This window comes from Leptosomus discolor, chromosome 5 (assembly GCF_034619465.1).
Source record: "Leptosomus discolor isolate bLepDis1 chromosome 5, bLepDis1.hap2, whole genome shotgun sequence".
NCBI classification, from domain to species: Eukaryota; Metazoa; Chordata; class Aves; order Leptosomiformes; family Leptosomidae; genus Leptosomus; species Leptosomus discolor.
The window spans coordinates 45,620,417-45,638,356 of record NC_141395.1 but is presented as its reverse complement, the minus strand read 5'-3'; the positions used below and the strand labels follow the sequence as shown (position 1 = coordinate 45,638,356).

The 17,940-nt window shown below is 38.4% G+C and overlaps 1 protein-coding gene across 1 annotated transcript in view; it reads right to left on the bottom strand.

The window, feature by feature from the left end:
• The window catches only part of PREX2 (phosphatidylinositol-3,4,5-trisphosphate dependent Rac exchange factor 2), a 186,144-nt gene that overhangs the window by 22,904 nt on the left and 145,300 nt on the right, over positions 1–17,940 (bottom strand). The window contains exons 35-37 of the mRNA XM_086464959.1: positions 15,906–16,020; positions 2,794–2,860; positions 1,282–1,472 (exon numbers count right to left, since the gene is read on the bottom strand). Coding sequence (XP_086321085.1) covers positions 1,282–1,472; positions 2,794–2,860; positions 15,906–16,020 — 373 coding nt within the window. The remainder of the gene's footprint in view (positions 1–1,281; positions 1,473–2,793; positions 2,861–15,905; positions 16,021–17,940) is intronic.

Genomic DNA, 17,940 nt, shown 5'->3' with positions numbered 1-17,940 from the left:
ATAAAGAGCCAGAGAAAAGCTGTATAGCCTTATGCTCTTCTGAAATGACAACTTCGTGTCAGTCTATGCTATATAGCACTTCCATCTTCATCTGATACAGTGAGTACTGTCAAACAATACAGCCTTTTTCTGCTATCACCTAAAATAAAGTACAGTACATGCTATAGAGGCTTGTATCAGGGGTAGTAATACAAATAGTCTGTTGCAAACTCAGTTAAAAGAAATGTCAAGCACTGGTTTTATACCACTTAATTGTGTTGGCTATATATGGAGCTTTTCCTGTTTGTCATGCCCAATAACCTGCATTGCAGCTATGCTGCTTCCCCCACAGCCCCTCAAAGCTGTTTTTAAGAAAGGTTGTTACTTAAAATGAGGAGACAGTAATGCTCACTCCAATACAAATGTTCTGGTAGCCAAGTCTCCTAAAATAAGGACTTTCATAGATCAGAAACAAAGGAGCATATTTTTAAGATATTACTACCTATAATCTGCAGTTTGGAATTTTTTATAAAAAACCACAAGATATTTAGCATCAGATTCTTGGTTATGTTTGGGGTTTTGTTTGTTGGATTCCCCCCCCAGCTGTAGACTTTGCGCTTTTTTTTTGGTATAATGTACAAAAAAAATTGTAATCTGCTCAGCTGGAACATAAAATACTGCTGCCTTCAATGAGTATCATTAAGTATTAGAGAGCTCTATAATAATGCTATTGTCATACATACGTAAGTCTATTAAAATCTCTTAGTGTTGATGACAAAGATCAGTTGATAATAGCTCAGTTAACTATTTTTTTTTATATTGTATTAATGAAACCAACTGTTCCACAGGCTGAACTTCTAGTTATCATAAGGCACACCTGCAACAATGCTTATCTCTCATTTCGTTTTTTTTTTCCTTGAAACAAGCTCTACTATGATCCCCCCAGCTTACAAAGCAAACACAAACTTCAGCATTTCTTGGCTGTAGTAAGGTTTTTAATGTAGTATGTGTTATTCACCTGGGAAATCTTCCTTTTTCTGCTTTAGCAATTGAGATTTCTGCCTTTTACTGACTTGAATAAGGAACAATCCATTGTAACTGCACAAAACAAAATCGTCCTGCTCCTTTCTGTCAATTGCTGCAAATACAATTCTAGAATTTCACCACAAATCTTTCCAGTGTGTTAGATATTTAGCCTAAGATACTAGCTATTTAGCGTAAGGCCTCTCTATAAATAAAAAGCAGCAGTCTCCAACGTGCAATGACTGACTGAAACAAAGGGAGGAAAAGAAATTGTCATACCGGTGAACTCCACTGTTGCACATAATGATGTGACAAGCCCCCAGCCTGCTACAGAGTTCAGATGACACTGAAAGTAATCCAACTCCGGAAGCACTGCATGCAGTGTAGGCGCAGGCAGCGGTGCGCTTGGATCGGATAAAGGAGCCTATGAGCCGGTAAAGCTCATCCAAGCAATTAAGAGGCCTCATTAGCTGCAAGACAGGAAGAGAGAGAGAGACATTTAAATAGTTGCTATAGAGAGCACATGAAATGCTCTTTTACATATCACAGATGCGGATGTAACGACAGGGCTGGGTGAGAAAGCTGAAGCCAAATTTCGTAACACACAGTCTTCCGTTACCTAACCTAGAACAACTTTTTCAAACTTTTAAATTCTTACTGCCACTGACTGTTTCATTCCCAGTCCTGCCTACAGAAGTGTTTTTCACTTCAATAGACTGGAAAGATGCACCAGTGCTATTTCCATTAATGGTACTGGCAAAGAAGGGAGGCCATGAAGAGGCAAGCTACAACCATACGCACACACAGGACGGGCGCCAGGACTGGTTAATTGACTCACTAAGAACTTGAACTTTTCACTGAAATAGATAGGAAATTGGTTTAGGGGTAACAAGCACTCCACATGTAGCTAAACATCTCCTGCTGCACCTGTGACTGCTTAGAAAGTTAAGTTCCTGACTCACCAGGGAAGGAGAGGCACAGGTAAACATCCTCCTCCCCTCCCATGCAGTCCAACATGGACCCAAGAAACAGGAACTACCAGTCTGTTAACACCCATGCTGAATGATACAGACATAAAATTTTAGTCTGTCATAGGGCTCAACTGATGATCACTGTATTTCTCAAGCCACAGTAGCTCAATCATTTTTGAAGTCAGGGTAGGCAAGACCCTAGGAACTTCTTTCCCCCCCACCCCGCCCCGCCACTGGTCTGCAATATGGGCATTAACTCTCCAAAAATAGGAGAGAGCATTAAATGGATTTTCATAGCCCCTGGGATCTCTCAGTCACAGACATTTAAAGATAGATGAAGGCATTTGAAGAAAGCCTAAATGAGGAGGTTCAGAAGAAAGCCTAAATGAGGAGGTTCAGAAGAAAGCCTTCTGAGCAGGATGCTGAAGGAGTATTTAATTTGGAACACTGCTTCCAGTTTTCAGAACAAAGAATTTCTGTCTGCACCTGCTCTCCCCCCACCCTACCCTTCCATCCCCCATGTGCTCCTGGAGCAACTGCATTGCTCTGAAAGAACAGTAAAAAAGGAAAGCTATGGTTCCCCTTCTCAAATACATCAATGCCCTCCAGCCACACCTTTTGATGCAGAACCATGCGGCACCACACACCCCTAAAACACAGGTGGGACAAAATGCTGCAGGAGAGCTGCTCCCTTCCCTGCCCCGCCCCAGCTTTAAATAATTCAATTTTTCAATGGAATTAAGCAAGCCTCAGGAAAGTATTATAATAACACAGTGTGTAACATGCAAAGTTTAATTAGGCACTTAACATTTTTATTTACCTTATCTATATAAGCCGCTTTAGATGTTGAATTTGGAGGCAAGTTTGACTTATCCAGGTAGAATGCCCTGAAAGAACAAACAGAGTAAGACAAAAACTATTAACTGTTTAAATTGCTGAACAAAATGTATGTAAGTGACTATTCTTACACACCATCCTAAGGCTGGAATTTCTTTATTCTTTTTTAATTTTAAGAGAGGACTAAGGAATGATACATGGGTAAATAGGCACTATCACTCTTTCTTTTAAAGTAATAAAGAACATTTTTTTGTTCTGGAGACAAAAGTTGTCCCACTGCCCTTTGCCAGCACAGTGCAAAATTTTAATGTCTAATTAGTAGAAAAACTGGACTGAAAGCGATTTTCACCAAAGCTACCCATGAAAAAGTTTGTGGCAACTGTCTAGGGGGAAGCTTGGCATATAAACAGTGCCTGAGCCTCCTGGCCTATAAGCTTTTATGTATTAACAGTATATAACTGCAGTAATATAAAACCAGAATCCTAAACATGAAACACAGTACTGACAGAGGAAACGTACACAAGCTCACAATATAAAAAACAAACAACAAAGCAAAAACCCTACAATGGGCAAATATGCATCATACAAGCAAAATTACATTTGCAATGTGTGCACTCACGCATGCATGTGCAAATGAAAACCAAACAGCCTTTCTTTACAATTTCATAGAATCATAGACTCATTTCTGCACACTGCTTTGAAAATGAGTTAGTGCATGAAAGGAAAAGCCAAAGAAAACTGTCATTTACCTGCAGAACACAAATGTGACAGAGAAAGTATGCTTACTCTACCAGGTTTATCTAATGTGCACTAAAGCTCATCAACCCACATACTCCCAGTTCCTTCTATACCCTTTCAACAAATAGTACTAGAAAAGTTTCTATAAAATGGACAAATGCAACATGCGCTGTTTTTAAAAGACAAAGGGTGGCTAATTTCTGTGGCACAAAGGAGGCTGACATTTTGTAGAGGGCTTCCATGCTATCCTTCTCTCCTAAGACAGGAAAACTTCTCTTATTCAACACCAGAAAGCAAGAGCTTTAGCAAAGAGCACACAAGAAGCATGGAGCTCTTCTCCTGTCTCCTTCAATGCAGGAACCCTAGAAGAATTTTTTTTTTCTTTTTGCCTTATAAGGAAATTAATTGCTCACCACAGATGAGCGATCATTAAACACCTCACAGGCAGAGAAAATATCTTACACATCTCTGTGGTAAGATCACAGCTTCTCTGCCTCTGCAGCACTGCTTAAGAAAAAAAAAATAAAATTGTGGGTCATTGGACAAGATGATCTTTAAAAGTCCCTTCCAACCCAAACCATTCTGTAATTCTCTGATCACAAAACTCATTCTTCTGGGGCAGCTGAACATAGAAACACCTGGTAGGCTTCCCTGCCTGGACTAGGCATCCAGTGAGAACCAGGCAACAGCTACCACTGCAGCAATTGTGGCCAAGGTTAAAATAAAACAAAACAAGAAAACCCCACTGAACTATGGAATGTGTAGGGGGAAAAAAAAAAATCTCCAGTGGAAACCTCAAGGTATCACCATGACCCAGCGCCACTGCCTGTGCACGAGGAGCAGGCCTGACTAAAGGTCACAGCCACAACCCATGCTGGAACTATGGAGTGCGGTAACCAAATTTCAGTTGCAATAAAATATGAGAATAAACACTGAAAAGAATGCATCCTTGCACCCTAACTCTCAAATGACACGAACTCTCAAGTCATGAAAACATCAATTCATATAACATACTTGGATAAAAATCGCTCTCCCCCTTTTTTATGGTTTTATCCATGTGAGAAGTTATTCCCATTGTTACATACTTGCAGGGCAGGGGTGCATACTGCAGATTTGAATAGCCTTTTATTCATCAACAATCTGGAATAATTATGCTGATTAAAAAAAACAGCCGCCTTGAATTCTACTAGATTTTGCTTCCCATAGCTTTGAAGTTTTGAAAAGCATCTTCTCCCATATTTAAGGTTTGAATTAATCCCTTCAGAAAGCAGAGCAAAGCTAATCTAGTTCTGTTATTCCATTAAGCCTGTTGCATGATCCAGAATGTACTCTGTGTCAAAGGAAGCTGGAGAATGTTGGAAGGAAAAGAGGTTTGCAGAGAAAATTACTCGTAAATCACTCTGAGTGGCCACAGCACATAAAAGCTACCTCTGCAGCAGCAGACCAACATTTTTCTTTGTTAGCAAAGCTAAAAAACAAAGCATCACCCTGCCATCATCAGACCGAAAGCCTACACTGTTTTTTCCTGCCATGAAACGGGAAAATCTGCTTCATTCAGCATCAGTTTAGCACTCCCATTCTCTTTGGACAGTTATTTCAGCAAATTCAGCTGCATTAAATGAAACCAGAAACCAAATATAGAACAGTACACAAATTAACGGAGTACATGGAAAATAATCAACTCAGGGTACAAAATGAAGCAACATAACACTAGAATGGGATATACAATTATAGGAATTACTCCATTAATTCAGTCAATTATTCATTAACCTAAAGAACAAACAAAAATCAACTATACACAACACTCATTTTAAATATCAAAATATCCTGTTACAAATGAAACTAATTCCCCCCACAATCAGATAACACTCCCAGATGTTTCTCAAGTGCTTTATTTTTATTGCTTTTCATAAAAACTGTCTTCAGTATTTTACAGAACACGACAAACTGTGGACAGCATATAAATTTCCAAAGCACTTCACTTAATTACTAAATGCTTGTTAAGGTCCTTAATCATATTTTATGGGAAAAGTTAATGGTAATCTTGGCATGGTGCCCAATTTGGACAATATTTTCTAATCCATTTCAAATGAACGAGAATGAAATCATAGTTCTTTGTCTGCAAACGGAATGCTAGTTTTGCTTCTAAAAGCCTTACAATTTCTAAGCTGTAGTAGAAAGCCTTTCTTTAAAAAAGGTAGAAAATCCAATCGGCATTAAAAGTACAGGGGATTATTGCTGTGTTTCACTTTTGTAAGATATCCCCTATGTAACGATGTCAAATAATGGGACAAGTATCTCAGGGAAAACTTACACTGGAATGAGGTAACAAACATCCCAGGGTTCAAAATGAAAAATCTATCACAAGATGAATGCCTTCCCAAGATGTTTTCCCAGAACTTGGGTACAAAGGAGATGCAGAAGTATTGATGTTTCCTTAGTGAAGCATTGTATAGGTTACCCTCCAAAACTGACCTAGACATTTAAAATCCTGAAAAACTGTAATATCAAAAACTGAACCCTAAGGAGCTCCAAACATGTAGACACATGCATTCCTGAGTAACCCTGTACATGCAAATAATAACAAAGATAAGTTTCCATTCTCAGTCTGTTTGTTGTTCCAGGAAGCCCACAGGGTTATCTTAGATGTTGATCACCTTTTATTCGAAATGCAAGGATAGTAAAGAAGTGATTGGAGTAGGGGAGAGGCGGGAAGGCAGGTAATTGGGTTATGGCATTAAATAAAGGCAAGTTTGGGTTCTGCTCCAGAAAGGTTTTGCTTTGATGTTATAGCAGAGAATTTAGTCTTTTATATTTTCTTCATCGCTGTGGCATACAAATAAATAAATTCATACTGTCTTCAACAGAAGGATGGAATTATATTTTAATTCTACTTGATTTTGGCCACAAGACATCCAAGATCACGTAGATAAGATAAAGTAGGTAAGATCATGTAGATAAGCATGGTCAATAACATGGCAAAGGCTACATTGGTACAGAGGTGCAGGGTCAGAAAGTGTTAGAATTAGTCTCCCTAATTCTTTTCTTCAGCTCAAACTACAAAGCATGTATTTATGATAAATAATATCTCTGTGTACTTGCATGCATATGCACACATAGTTTTGTATTTATTAACAGTTCTGTGTTCTGCCACCTGGTTGTTAACGTTATAAGTGAGCATGTGTATAGTGTTTATATTATATATATATATCTATACACATTTGGAAATACTTATATATATATAAATATATAAAAATTCAATGGTTTCTGTTGTGAGAAGTATCCATCACAGAAAACTATTTGCTGTCACAGCAAGCATATCTAAAAGCGTTTTACATGTTCTTTCCACTAAATGGTAAGTCTCAGTAAGTGATAAATTACCAAGTATAATTACCTTCTCAGCCTATACTAAGGCCTAGTGATTTTAAATGATGTGTCCCAACACGTATGTCAGTGATACAATCCTACGTACAGTGTCATTAGTAGTTAGAGAAAGGTTTAATTATAACAAGAAAACCCTTCATGCCAATATCATGATTTTAAATTCTCAAAGAGCATACAAAATCACACAAAACGGTAGGAGTTGGAAGGGACCTCTGGAGATCAGCTAGTTCAACCCCTCTGCTAAAGCACATAGTAACATTCTGACCTTTCACAACTATTGCGCAAACTGAAGTGCAGAACAGAAAACTTTTAACACCGCATGGCTCTGAATTTACCATAGGTAATTCAAATTTCATGTGTAAGCAACTCAGTAAGCCCTTCCTTTGTACTCAGCACTGGTGAGGCTGCACCTCAAACACTGTTCAGTTTTGGGCCCCTCACTACAAGAAAAACATTGAGGTGCCAGCGTGTGTCCAGAGAAGAGCAACGAAGCTGGTCAAGGGTCTAGAGCACAAGTCTTACGAGGAGCAAGTGAGGGAACTGGGGTTGTTTAGTCTGGAGAAAGAGAGGCTGAGGGGAGACCTTATCGCTCTATACACCTACTTGAGAGGAGGTTGTAGCAAGGTGGGGATGCGTCTGTTCTCCCAAGTAAAAAGCAATAGGACAAGAGGAAACGGCCTCAATTTGCGCCAGGGGAGGTTTAGATTGAACATTAGAAGAAATTTCTTCACTGAAACGGTTGTCAAGCATTGGAACAGGCCGCCCAGGGAAGTGGTGCTGTCATCATCCCTGGAGGTATTTAAAAGACTTGTAGACGTGGCACTTAGGGACATGGTTTAGTGGTGGACTTGGCAGTGCTAAGTTTATGGCTGGACTCAATGACCTTAAGGGTCTTTTCCAATCTAAATGATTCCATGATTCTTGGCTTACTCCAGGCACAAAGTGACAAACCAGTTTTTGTTGATCTCTACTGTAAGTATAAGCGAAGAAAACTGTGGGAACCGGTGCAGTCTATGGGGAGGAGAGTGTGACCGTAAGGTGAGACAAGCAAAATACACAGAGAAAAGAGAAGAATAATTAGATTTAGTTATGCACAGAAATACCTACATCTGTGGAGTCGTGTTAAGAAAATTTTGAGAAACGAAACTTGGCAATCATCTGCTTTAGTGGAGTAGACTGGGAGCACAGCCGGGAAACAGACTTCCAACCCTGGAAAAACTGAATTCCAAGAAACTGGACTCTTTAACAGAGGGGATAATTTTCATAGTGCTCCTCATTTTCTCCCAAGCCTGCAGCAGCTGGCGAAACTACTGGTCTCGCATCAATTCAAGCTCTCTCCAGTCTGTGAAGAAGGCATGTTGAGAAATCGGTGCTAGGATGAGTACAAGCATCTGAGGTGCACATTGAGGAGGATGCTTGCAAAGGAAAAGCCCTACTATTCCAGTAGGCACATCACCGCTCTGCTCTCAAACCTTTATAAATATACAAGCAGGGGATCATAGAAATGTAAAGACAGAAAGTCATGGATGACAAAAAATGGAAAAAAAAAACATCTGCTATATGTAACACTGCCCACTTTTCACACGCTACATTTTAACCCCTATTTTTCCAGGAATCTCGTCTCCAGCATCTATACCTGATTCCAAGATCACTTGAAACAATTCTATTTGTGATGTGAAAGGGAAGTTCTTGGGCCACAGACCAGTTACAGCTGCCTTCCTGCTTCTCTCATCATTATCAAAACAACCAAATCCACATTGAACCCATTAGTATTAATTGCTTCCACATTTGCCTTTCAGACAGTAGATGTCTCCTTTTTGGCTCCTGATATTCCAGACATGGAATACACTGTTAAAAAAGTCAACATGCCAAATAGTCATTGGGTAGTAAGGTTTTCCACTACGGCTACGAGCTGTACAATCTGCAAGGCTTGGGCTGGATTCTTATCAGTGATCAGGAGTGAAAGAAAAGGCTCCACCTCTGATCACTGCAGATACGCATTCTGTGTGTTTGCAGAGGATAAAGAAAGCAGAATGAACCAGATGTTCACCTCAGTGAGCAAAGACTCGGAATATATAATCTACCAAGACACATAATTTTCAATTTCAGAACACTACCAATAATAAATACTGATCGTACTTTTTCAGAAGTCTAAAGAAACAATGGATTTACACTCACAGAGCATAGCACTGCAAAAGAAAAAAAAAATAAAGCTAAATCCAAACCAGCTGGCAGTAACTTTTAGACCAGCTAGACAAATTTAATTTACTTTGTCCAGGATCTCTCTATTCTCTCTCTGGTCTTGCTTCACTTAGATGCAATGAATCTTAATTTCTGTTCTACCTAAAATGCTTCTCATTAAGTTCATCAGGAGACAAATTTAGCAATTACTTCCTTGTTATGTCCTTCAGAGTCAATGCTTAATTTTCAATCTCTCCTTGATAAAAATTTTGTATTTAGAGAGAGTTCAGCCATAAGAATCCAGTTCATTTAGAATCACATCTTAAAAATTTAAAAGCCGCAAGATTTCCAATTTTTGTAGTCATATAAACTACATGATAAATTTGTGTATGTAGCAGTGCAGTCCAGTTTTACTGTTGCTTTTTTAAACACAAAGCAATGTACCAAAAACCTAGTATTGAAAATAGGAAAAGAGTTTTTTATCTGCTTTACAAATATCCCACTGCACTGAAAAGAAAATATTTTCACAAAATCACTCCCTGAAGCCTGTACCTCTCCTCAGGTCACTCTTCTGAATTTGATGGCAATGACGAAAACTGTTAATGTTGCTCATTAACATGTCACTCACTGAAGTGAACAGACACGAGAGAAAGGAGAGTAAGACTAAAATCACAAGACAACAGCAGCACAAGGACAAACAGCATAAGGTTCTTAACCACATGAGCAATTTGGTTTGGAAAAACTTTCCACTGGAAACAGTGGGGGAAGAAATCTGTCAGTTTTAAGGTGAATTTTAATGCATTTATTACAGGAATTCATATATGATCTGGTCTTTGTGATAATGCAGGTATTGTCTTGAGGACCCATCAGTTTGTTCCAGAGGCTCTTTCTTTCATAGTAAATAACTACCTCTAAGTACCCTTTATGTCACTGTATCTCATTTATACCAAAGCAACTATTACAGTTCAGCCTGAAGCCATGAGCATCATCACATCTGTCTTCTGCCTTGAATGAATTATACAGGGTACAGAAAACATCAGCCTGCCAAGAAGCCTGCAGCTTGAGAGGCTGCTGTGCATGTATACATACATGTACAAATAAAAAAGATGTTATATTCGTCAGACAGATTTTGTTCCATGCTTGCATAAATTCTAGGGGCAGAAATAGTTTCTTTTTCTTGTCTTTTTAAAAATTAAAAGAAACAAGAAAGTCCAGCAACATGAAAACCTCACGGATTATAACGTCCCTGAAGAAAAAATTAAATTTGCCATCATTCTGTGGAGGGCTACTTATGCCATAAAATAAATACAGGAGGCTTCAGACAGAGAGATTGTTTGAAGTTATGTTGTAAATGAAACACTTTAAAATGGCAAATATTACATTCAGCATAATCAGATGTTCAATGTAATGAGGGTAGTTAGCTAAATCATTTGTCATTAGATTCACTGATTGTAATTGCTTCCTTAGCATAATAGACTTGCATTTATCTCCTCAAATGGTATCGAAGAAAGCAGAAACATAGGGAAAAATCCCACAAAAATGGTCTTTCCCCTTTACTACTTATTAATTTTTTTTTTTATTATTATGGCTATACAACATGCTACAAAAGTAGCTGCCAATAACCCTGGACACAGCTGACTTCAAAGAATAGTTCCAAATCACACAGAATGGTAGGCAGGCAGGAAGGAACATTTTTCCCAGACTTTCTTTGTCTACTGATGCACAGGCAAGTTAATTACTAGACAGTGTAATTAGCACCCACACCAGTGGTGGGGATGGATAGCAATCCCCAGCTTTCTTTCCCGCAGCATGATCCTATCTTTGGAGTGAAGAACTGGGTCATTGTATAGTCAGAGTTGTCACAAGAAAGTGCCATGCTGGTGATAAAAGAATAAGCTACAGGAAAATAGAGCTCTCCTAACCTCACCTTAATCTATTATTTTGCTTAATTCCCTCAGAATATTATTTGCAATCCAAGCCATCGTAACACTGGGAACCAAATCTTAAAGGTGTTTAAATGTCTAAATGCAAGCATAGGTGCTGAGGAGGCATTAAAAATCCTTATGGATCTAGAAGCCAGTGATTTCACTACTTTCTCATAAGCTAAAAATTATCAGCACAGACAGTTTTGGAATCCAAACAGGTATGTTGATGTGCAGTTTCAGGCGCCTGTATTCCACCATAGTTTGCTCTTGCAGTCAACAATGTGCAGCGAAGCATACTGCAGAGACCCAGAAGCTGGAAGCATAATTGGTACAGCCACAGCCCTGCACCCCACTGAATGACCTGTGCCCTGAACATCCTCTCTGCCTTTGAGAGACATCCTTTGTGTGTACAGACACGGCCAGGAAAAAATTCTTAAAGAGTAGATGTGCCTGGACTTTTCTGATTAAGAAGCCAACCAGAAGCACCAGTAGAAAACTGCATTTTAATAGAATGTCATAGGAGGGACACTTTTTTTTTTTTCCCAGAAAGAGAATTTGCAGACAAAAAAACCACAAAAAGACTAATCTGATAAATGTCAAATACTCACAGAGAAAGTAAGACTGGAAGGGCAAGCTTCCTTACTGCTGTAAACTAATCCCATCCTGGGCCATCAAGTCCAAATCTCTGATAACTTGGAGAAACATTACAGAAGTTGTCATTCCTACATTCATCAAGGTCCATTTAAAAAAAAAAAAAAAAGCTTATTTTTTTCAGGAAGCTAATCGAAAACCTGATTTCTCTGAGGATAAAAACTGTTCTCATATCCAACTAAATGTTTTATCTTAAAGTCACAATTCAGCCCAAGGACTGGATGAGTTATGGCCAGCTGACCTGTCTGTCAGGGTCTGCCCCAGCTTCCAACAGGCCTGCACTGGAACCAATCTTTTGCTCACAGTAATGACCGTAAGATTTACTTCTATGCAACAATAATAATAACGACCATATTGAATCTCACTCTGCAGGAGAGACCTTTAGAATACAGAAACAGAGAAACCATATTCAAAGGACAAAATGTATTTTAACTAAATTTTAAAGCAGTAATGATTCAAAAATTACAGTTAAATTTTACCCTCACTCTTTTACAATTACATGACTCCAGATTTGCAAGAGAATATTTAAACCAACCAAGCAGTTCAAGTAAATACAGTGCATTTGTGAGTTTTTGTTATTCCTATCAGCATTTGTATTAGTTACGGATTCAAACACCATTGTGCCCTGCACTGTTGAAACAAAACATCTCTAGTATCTGCAAAAAGCAAAAGGACTGATTCAAGATGGGAAAAGCCTATTCAAACGACAAGGGCTACCAAATGAGAAAGACGGGGGGGGGGGGGGGGGGGGGGGATGGGAGAAGGCAAGACAAAACACAATGAGCAATGAGCTGACTTAACATCAGCCTCTGTACTGCTCAGGTACCCAGGTTCTTTCTGGTCCTTTTCTAAATTAGAAGACAATTGCTGAAGCTATCAAACACACAGTAATAAAGATCTTTAAAAACTTTGCAGACCTAATTACTTTCACTTGGTTGTAATGCATGTTTCTCATTAGCAAACAATTTGACGAGGTTAAATTTACATTGCTGGCAATTTCTAGCACCAGCTCAACTTGCAAACAGAATTTGAGCCTTTCTTTTCCTTATCAAGGTCAGAGAAACAGAACTGGTGAACTACAAAAACAAGTGCAATCTGACTGACTGTGAAAAAGAAATCCAGCACTATTAAGAATAATTGTGGGCCAGATGCTGAAGATTTCCCAGCAGTTTCAGAAATCTCACAAACTAAGTATTGGTTGGGTTGTTTTTTTTTTTTTTCAAACAGTTAAGCTTTTTATTCCAATAAAGGACTTCCTAAACACTGCTGGGGTAGGGTATGTTGCCTCAGTAATTGTAGAAAACCTCAACTTTAGCTGTCCACAGAATAAAAGCTCCCTTATATTATTAATTAGATTCAAATAGCTAGGCTTAAGTCTGTTACAGAAGATGGAGGGACATTCCACATAAGCATGAAATTCTATAACTGAGTTTTACCTGCCTCTCATGCATTCTCATAAAAATGATAATCTTATCATTACTATTTCATAGTTGAGGTAGTATTTGCAAAAGCCCCAAAGCAAGAACCATGAAAGACAGAAGCTCTTATGACACTCAAATCAGTGTCAAGGAGGAAAATTTTGCATCTGGATTTATTGTATCATTTTTGATACTGTGGAAATGCTGGTCACAGTTCCATAGTTATGAATGAAGAAATCCACTAAAATTTACTAATATATCTTTTGATTCATTCAAATAAATAATTTGTAAATTAATTTTTTCAAAGGCACACATCAGTATCAGATTTGTCACTCAAAATACACCATGTTCCTCAAAATTTTTCTATGTACTCAAACTTTCACGAGATTTTACCACAAGTAATTAAGAGCTATCTGAGCAAATGTTCCACCCACTTTTAGCTTTACTGTCTTGCTGGGGTACACCCCAAGTTAGGCCAACATTCCTGTTTTTAAGTGGGACCATACACAAAGTAGTCTCATCTGTTTCACATTATTAGAGCATCATTATCTAAATGCATCAGGAATAAGGGAAGCCGAACTTGTACCAAGAGTTCTCATCAACAGATGGCCCAGCTGCAGTGTCACTGCGCTGGCTGGGCATTGATACCGGTTTCATTCCCACTGGTCCCCATCCTCTTCTTCCATTACTTTTTCCTTTGCTGTTGCTCCCATTTGCTTTCCACTGCTGTAGTGATGGAGAGATTATAAGATGGCCATCAGAACATCATTTCACAAGCAAGCAATGCATTCCTTTTCTATGGAGAAAGAATGGTTTATGGATTGTGTCTTAAATGACTTATTTTATTACTGATTAGGTGCTGCTGCAGAGAGGATTTCTTCCACATGAAGAGTTTAAGATAGTATTATTGCACTTGAGTATGTTTCCAGGGATTATTCAATTTCACTTTTTTGTTCTTTTTTTAAAGCAGTTATCCAAATGCTAATATCTTTAGCTGCTGTAGTTACTTTATTAGATTCTCCTGGCCAAACACCTACACAGGCTCGCAAATGGCAGAACAAAAACGAAGCATCTGCTTTTTTGTTTTTCCTTTTCACATTACGTCAGTGAATCCATGAAGCTATTTGTGCCTCATTTAAGAAATGTGTAGAGTTCACCAGAAAGCAAAGAAACAAACAAACAAACCGGTTACTGAATGTTCTCATCAGATGTTAGATGGCTGGAAAAAAATCCCAAATTTTCCTATTGTGACTGGACAGAGCTACCCATAGTAATTTTTGTTGAATGTTAACTTTTTCGTAATAACTTCTTGCAAAACCAGGGCTTGGAGGTTAGCAACTGATTTGAGCTGTGAGTCACACCGTAAGAGGAATGTACCTCATTAGAGCCACAGCATGAATGGAGGTCCTAACGCACGAGGTAAGCAAGGTCAGGGAACACTAGAGCATAAAGTCAGGAAGAATTTCTTTAAAGGATTTTCATGGGGGAGCTAAATTGGGCCTATTCATAGAAAAAACAGCACAAAGTCTTGCCTTATCCAACTAATAGAAATCTCTTTCCAACACTAGCTGACTTCATCTAGGCCAAATACTGGCATGACCAAAGCTTTCTGTAAAACTGATTTATACACAAGCCTCGTCAAATAATACTCAGCAGATTTTTTTTTCCCAAATAGGACCTACTAATACAAGAAGGTGGAAAGCAGACTAAATAAATACTACATTTGTTACTAACATAGAAGTACACTAACACAGATGTCACCAAAAAATGAAATATACTGTACTTACTGAACATAACTGGCTTTAAAATCACTTTTGTTATAGTACTGGTAGATTAAAACATAATCTAGAAATTCCACTGCTTTGATAACACATTAGAGAAATACTGTTGCAAGATCCATGAAGAAAACCTTCCAAAGACAGGAGTGTGCCAACAAGTAAAGGAATTGGAAAGACAGACCCTCATTTATCCTCTTTCCCCTTCTCCACCATCCTTAACCTCTTTTTTTAACTCCTGTTCTCTGCTGTTTTTAAAATCTGCCTAACACTTCTAGTGAAGCAATAGTCTTTCCACCTGATTCAAGAATTTAAAAAGTGAACAGATGTGATTTGACTGCAGTCTTTTGCACTTTCTTCAACTCACATGCAAATAAGTGTACTCAAACAGGTGTTTTTCACAGATACAGTGAGATGCAAAAGTGATCTACGTGCATATCTTCATTATATTACTTCATAACTAATGGACTATTTCATATACCAGAAATTCTGTCTTTATGTACAACTTCTTAATGAAATATCTACTTACATATGCAGGTGCAGAATCTTTACATATCCAGGCAAGTACGCACTCTGTAACCCATACCTGAAGCTGATGCCAGTATCCAAATACATTTGTATTCCCATTAGTATGCTGGGGAGGAACATGCTTAGCTTATTTTAAAAACACTATTTTTAAAGTCCTGTTCTGTAGAAATTAGGTAAATATGGTCTGCAAAATCAGATCATAATGTTTACCAATCCTTTGACTCCACTTATGATCAAGTTGTTATTTCCTTTTCTATAGGCATTAGTACAACAACCTGGAAGCAATTATAGCTATAGCTTTCATGGGCAAAGAGTTTTTTAAAAAAGTAACTTAACAGTGCAGAAATCAAAAAAGTCAGAGCCATGAATCTTATTCAGTCATGCACCAAAACCAACCATGATACAATGCACTTCAGTTTAAAGATGTGTCATAGAAACTGAGTTGAAAAGCAGAAATTTGTAAACTAATCTCAGGAATGTTGGTTTATTACCCACCGTAGTTTCTGGTTATACTGCTTGACTTTTTCTAGTGAGGCTGCATTAATCTGAGCTTGAAACTCTTCTACTGAGACACTGCCTCTGTAATAATATCCTTCCATGCTCTCCAATGCTGTGAAAAGAGAAAGGAGAATGGAGAAGAGAAAAAGCAGTATTAAATATTTAGTATCCGCCTTCTCTCTAGCTTTGTTCACACACTAGTGAATTACTTTCTAACCTTGAGGCTGTGACCCCACTGTGGATTGCTGAGCTGTTTCTGTATGTCATCAAATTTATACAGATCTCTCTGAGATTTCATTTACAAGAAAAATTCTATTTCTTGCCCTGTGGAAAATATAAAAGAGAGCGCTAGTTTTGAGTTCTGTTGCTCTAATTAAAGTGCTCTGCCCTGTGAATGTAAATGTGGTTTTAAGTTCTGATATACCCTGGAAGAAAACATTAGAATGAGCTGGGGTAGAGGAAAGAAAGGATTAACGTATACATGAGAGACCTAACAGCATCTTACGAAGCCCGATTGTGTGAGGTGTGGAGCACCTGAACCTCTAGTTACCCCCACTGATAATGTGAATGCCGCCTTCTGGATCAAGTAAAACAAACTTCTCTCGATCTCTGAAAATGCCCTATAAGCTACTTTTCAGGAATCAGATAAGTTTCTGAAGTTAAGTACTTGACTATGTCCACCTTTGCTGTATTTGTTTCACCAAAGCAAGGATGAATATTGCTACAAGAACTCAGGAACTAAATAAAGAAAGGAAGGATCGTACGTCCTTCTCATGATCATTGCACAGACATTAAAAGAAGGAAAAAATGAACACACTACCACTCCATTTTGGGATGCTCTTCCTAGCAATAGCTTTCAAAAAAAAAAGAAAGACAAAAGAACATTCTCCAGCCCCTTTAATTTAGATACTTAGGGAAGTTTCACTTTTTCTTTACCCAAGTCAAACCAAGTGCTTGAAACATTCTCAAGAAATTTGGACTGGAAAAATGAAGATCTTCACATTAAGAGTTTAACCTTATTATAACATACAACACAGGCTCTTGGTGAAACAGGTTTTTTTGGGTAGAAGCACTAAAGATTTTACAATTAAGAATACTGCCACTTTAATAATCCATATATGTTCCAAGAATTCATCACCCTATCAGAAAATGCAAGCAATAAGCAGAGTTCTCATGGAAACAGGCTGCTGTCTTACAGGTTCAGCTGCACACAAAATATTAATTCTGCTTGTACTGCTTAATATGACCAGTTAATAAAGAATTAATTCATTGTGATAAAACATGCAAATTGCACTCCCCTTTTGTGCTTTCAGTTTCTAATTCTACTTCTGTGCAAAAAATATTAAATTTCAACAGTCAGACTGGCTTCTTAACTTCCTTGGTGCTAAGTCACACCAGAAAGCCCCCCCAAAAAATATCTGCTGAACGCCATTTGTAATAGCATGTTAGTGCAAACTGAGTTGATAATCCACACTGCTTATTTTACTGGCATAAAGCTGGTTTTATCCAACTAGATTATCCAACCGGGAAACTCGGTCATCTGTCAGGACTGGCCGGAGCACACAGTTTTGCCTCTAGACACACCGTGGAGGCCACGCTCACAGGTGCTGGCAGGGAATCCCACAATGTGTGCTTTGGCTCTCCACTTTTGGAAGAGTTTAACAATCTTCTACGTCATACATTAGAAAGCTCTTTCGTAAAGAAGCTTTCCTTACAAGCATGTCTTCTATGGCATTCTTAAATCCAAGTCAGGATATTATGGTCTGAATGCATAGACAATTGAATCTGAAAAAAAAAAAATAAAAATGGAAGGATGGGTAGGCTCAAAGGGTAGTAGCTAATGGGGCACGGTCTACCTAGGGGCCCATTACAAGCAGAATACCACCAGGATCTATATTGTTCAACATCTTTATCACTGACCTGGAGGAGGTAAGTCAACTGGGAGAGGCAGTGGATATACTCATGTGGAGGGCCACCTAGAGAGGGACTTAAGCTGGAGGTATGGGCCAGCAGGAACCTTGTGAAACTGAAC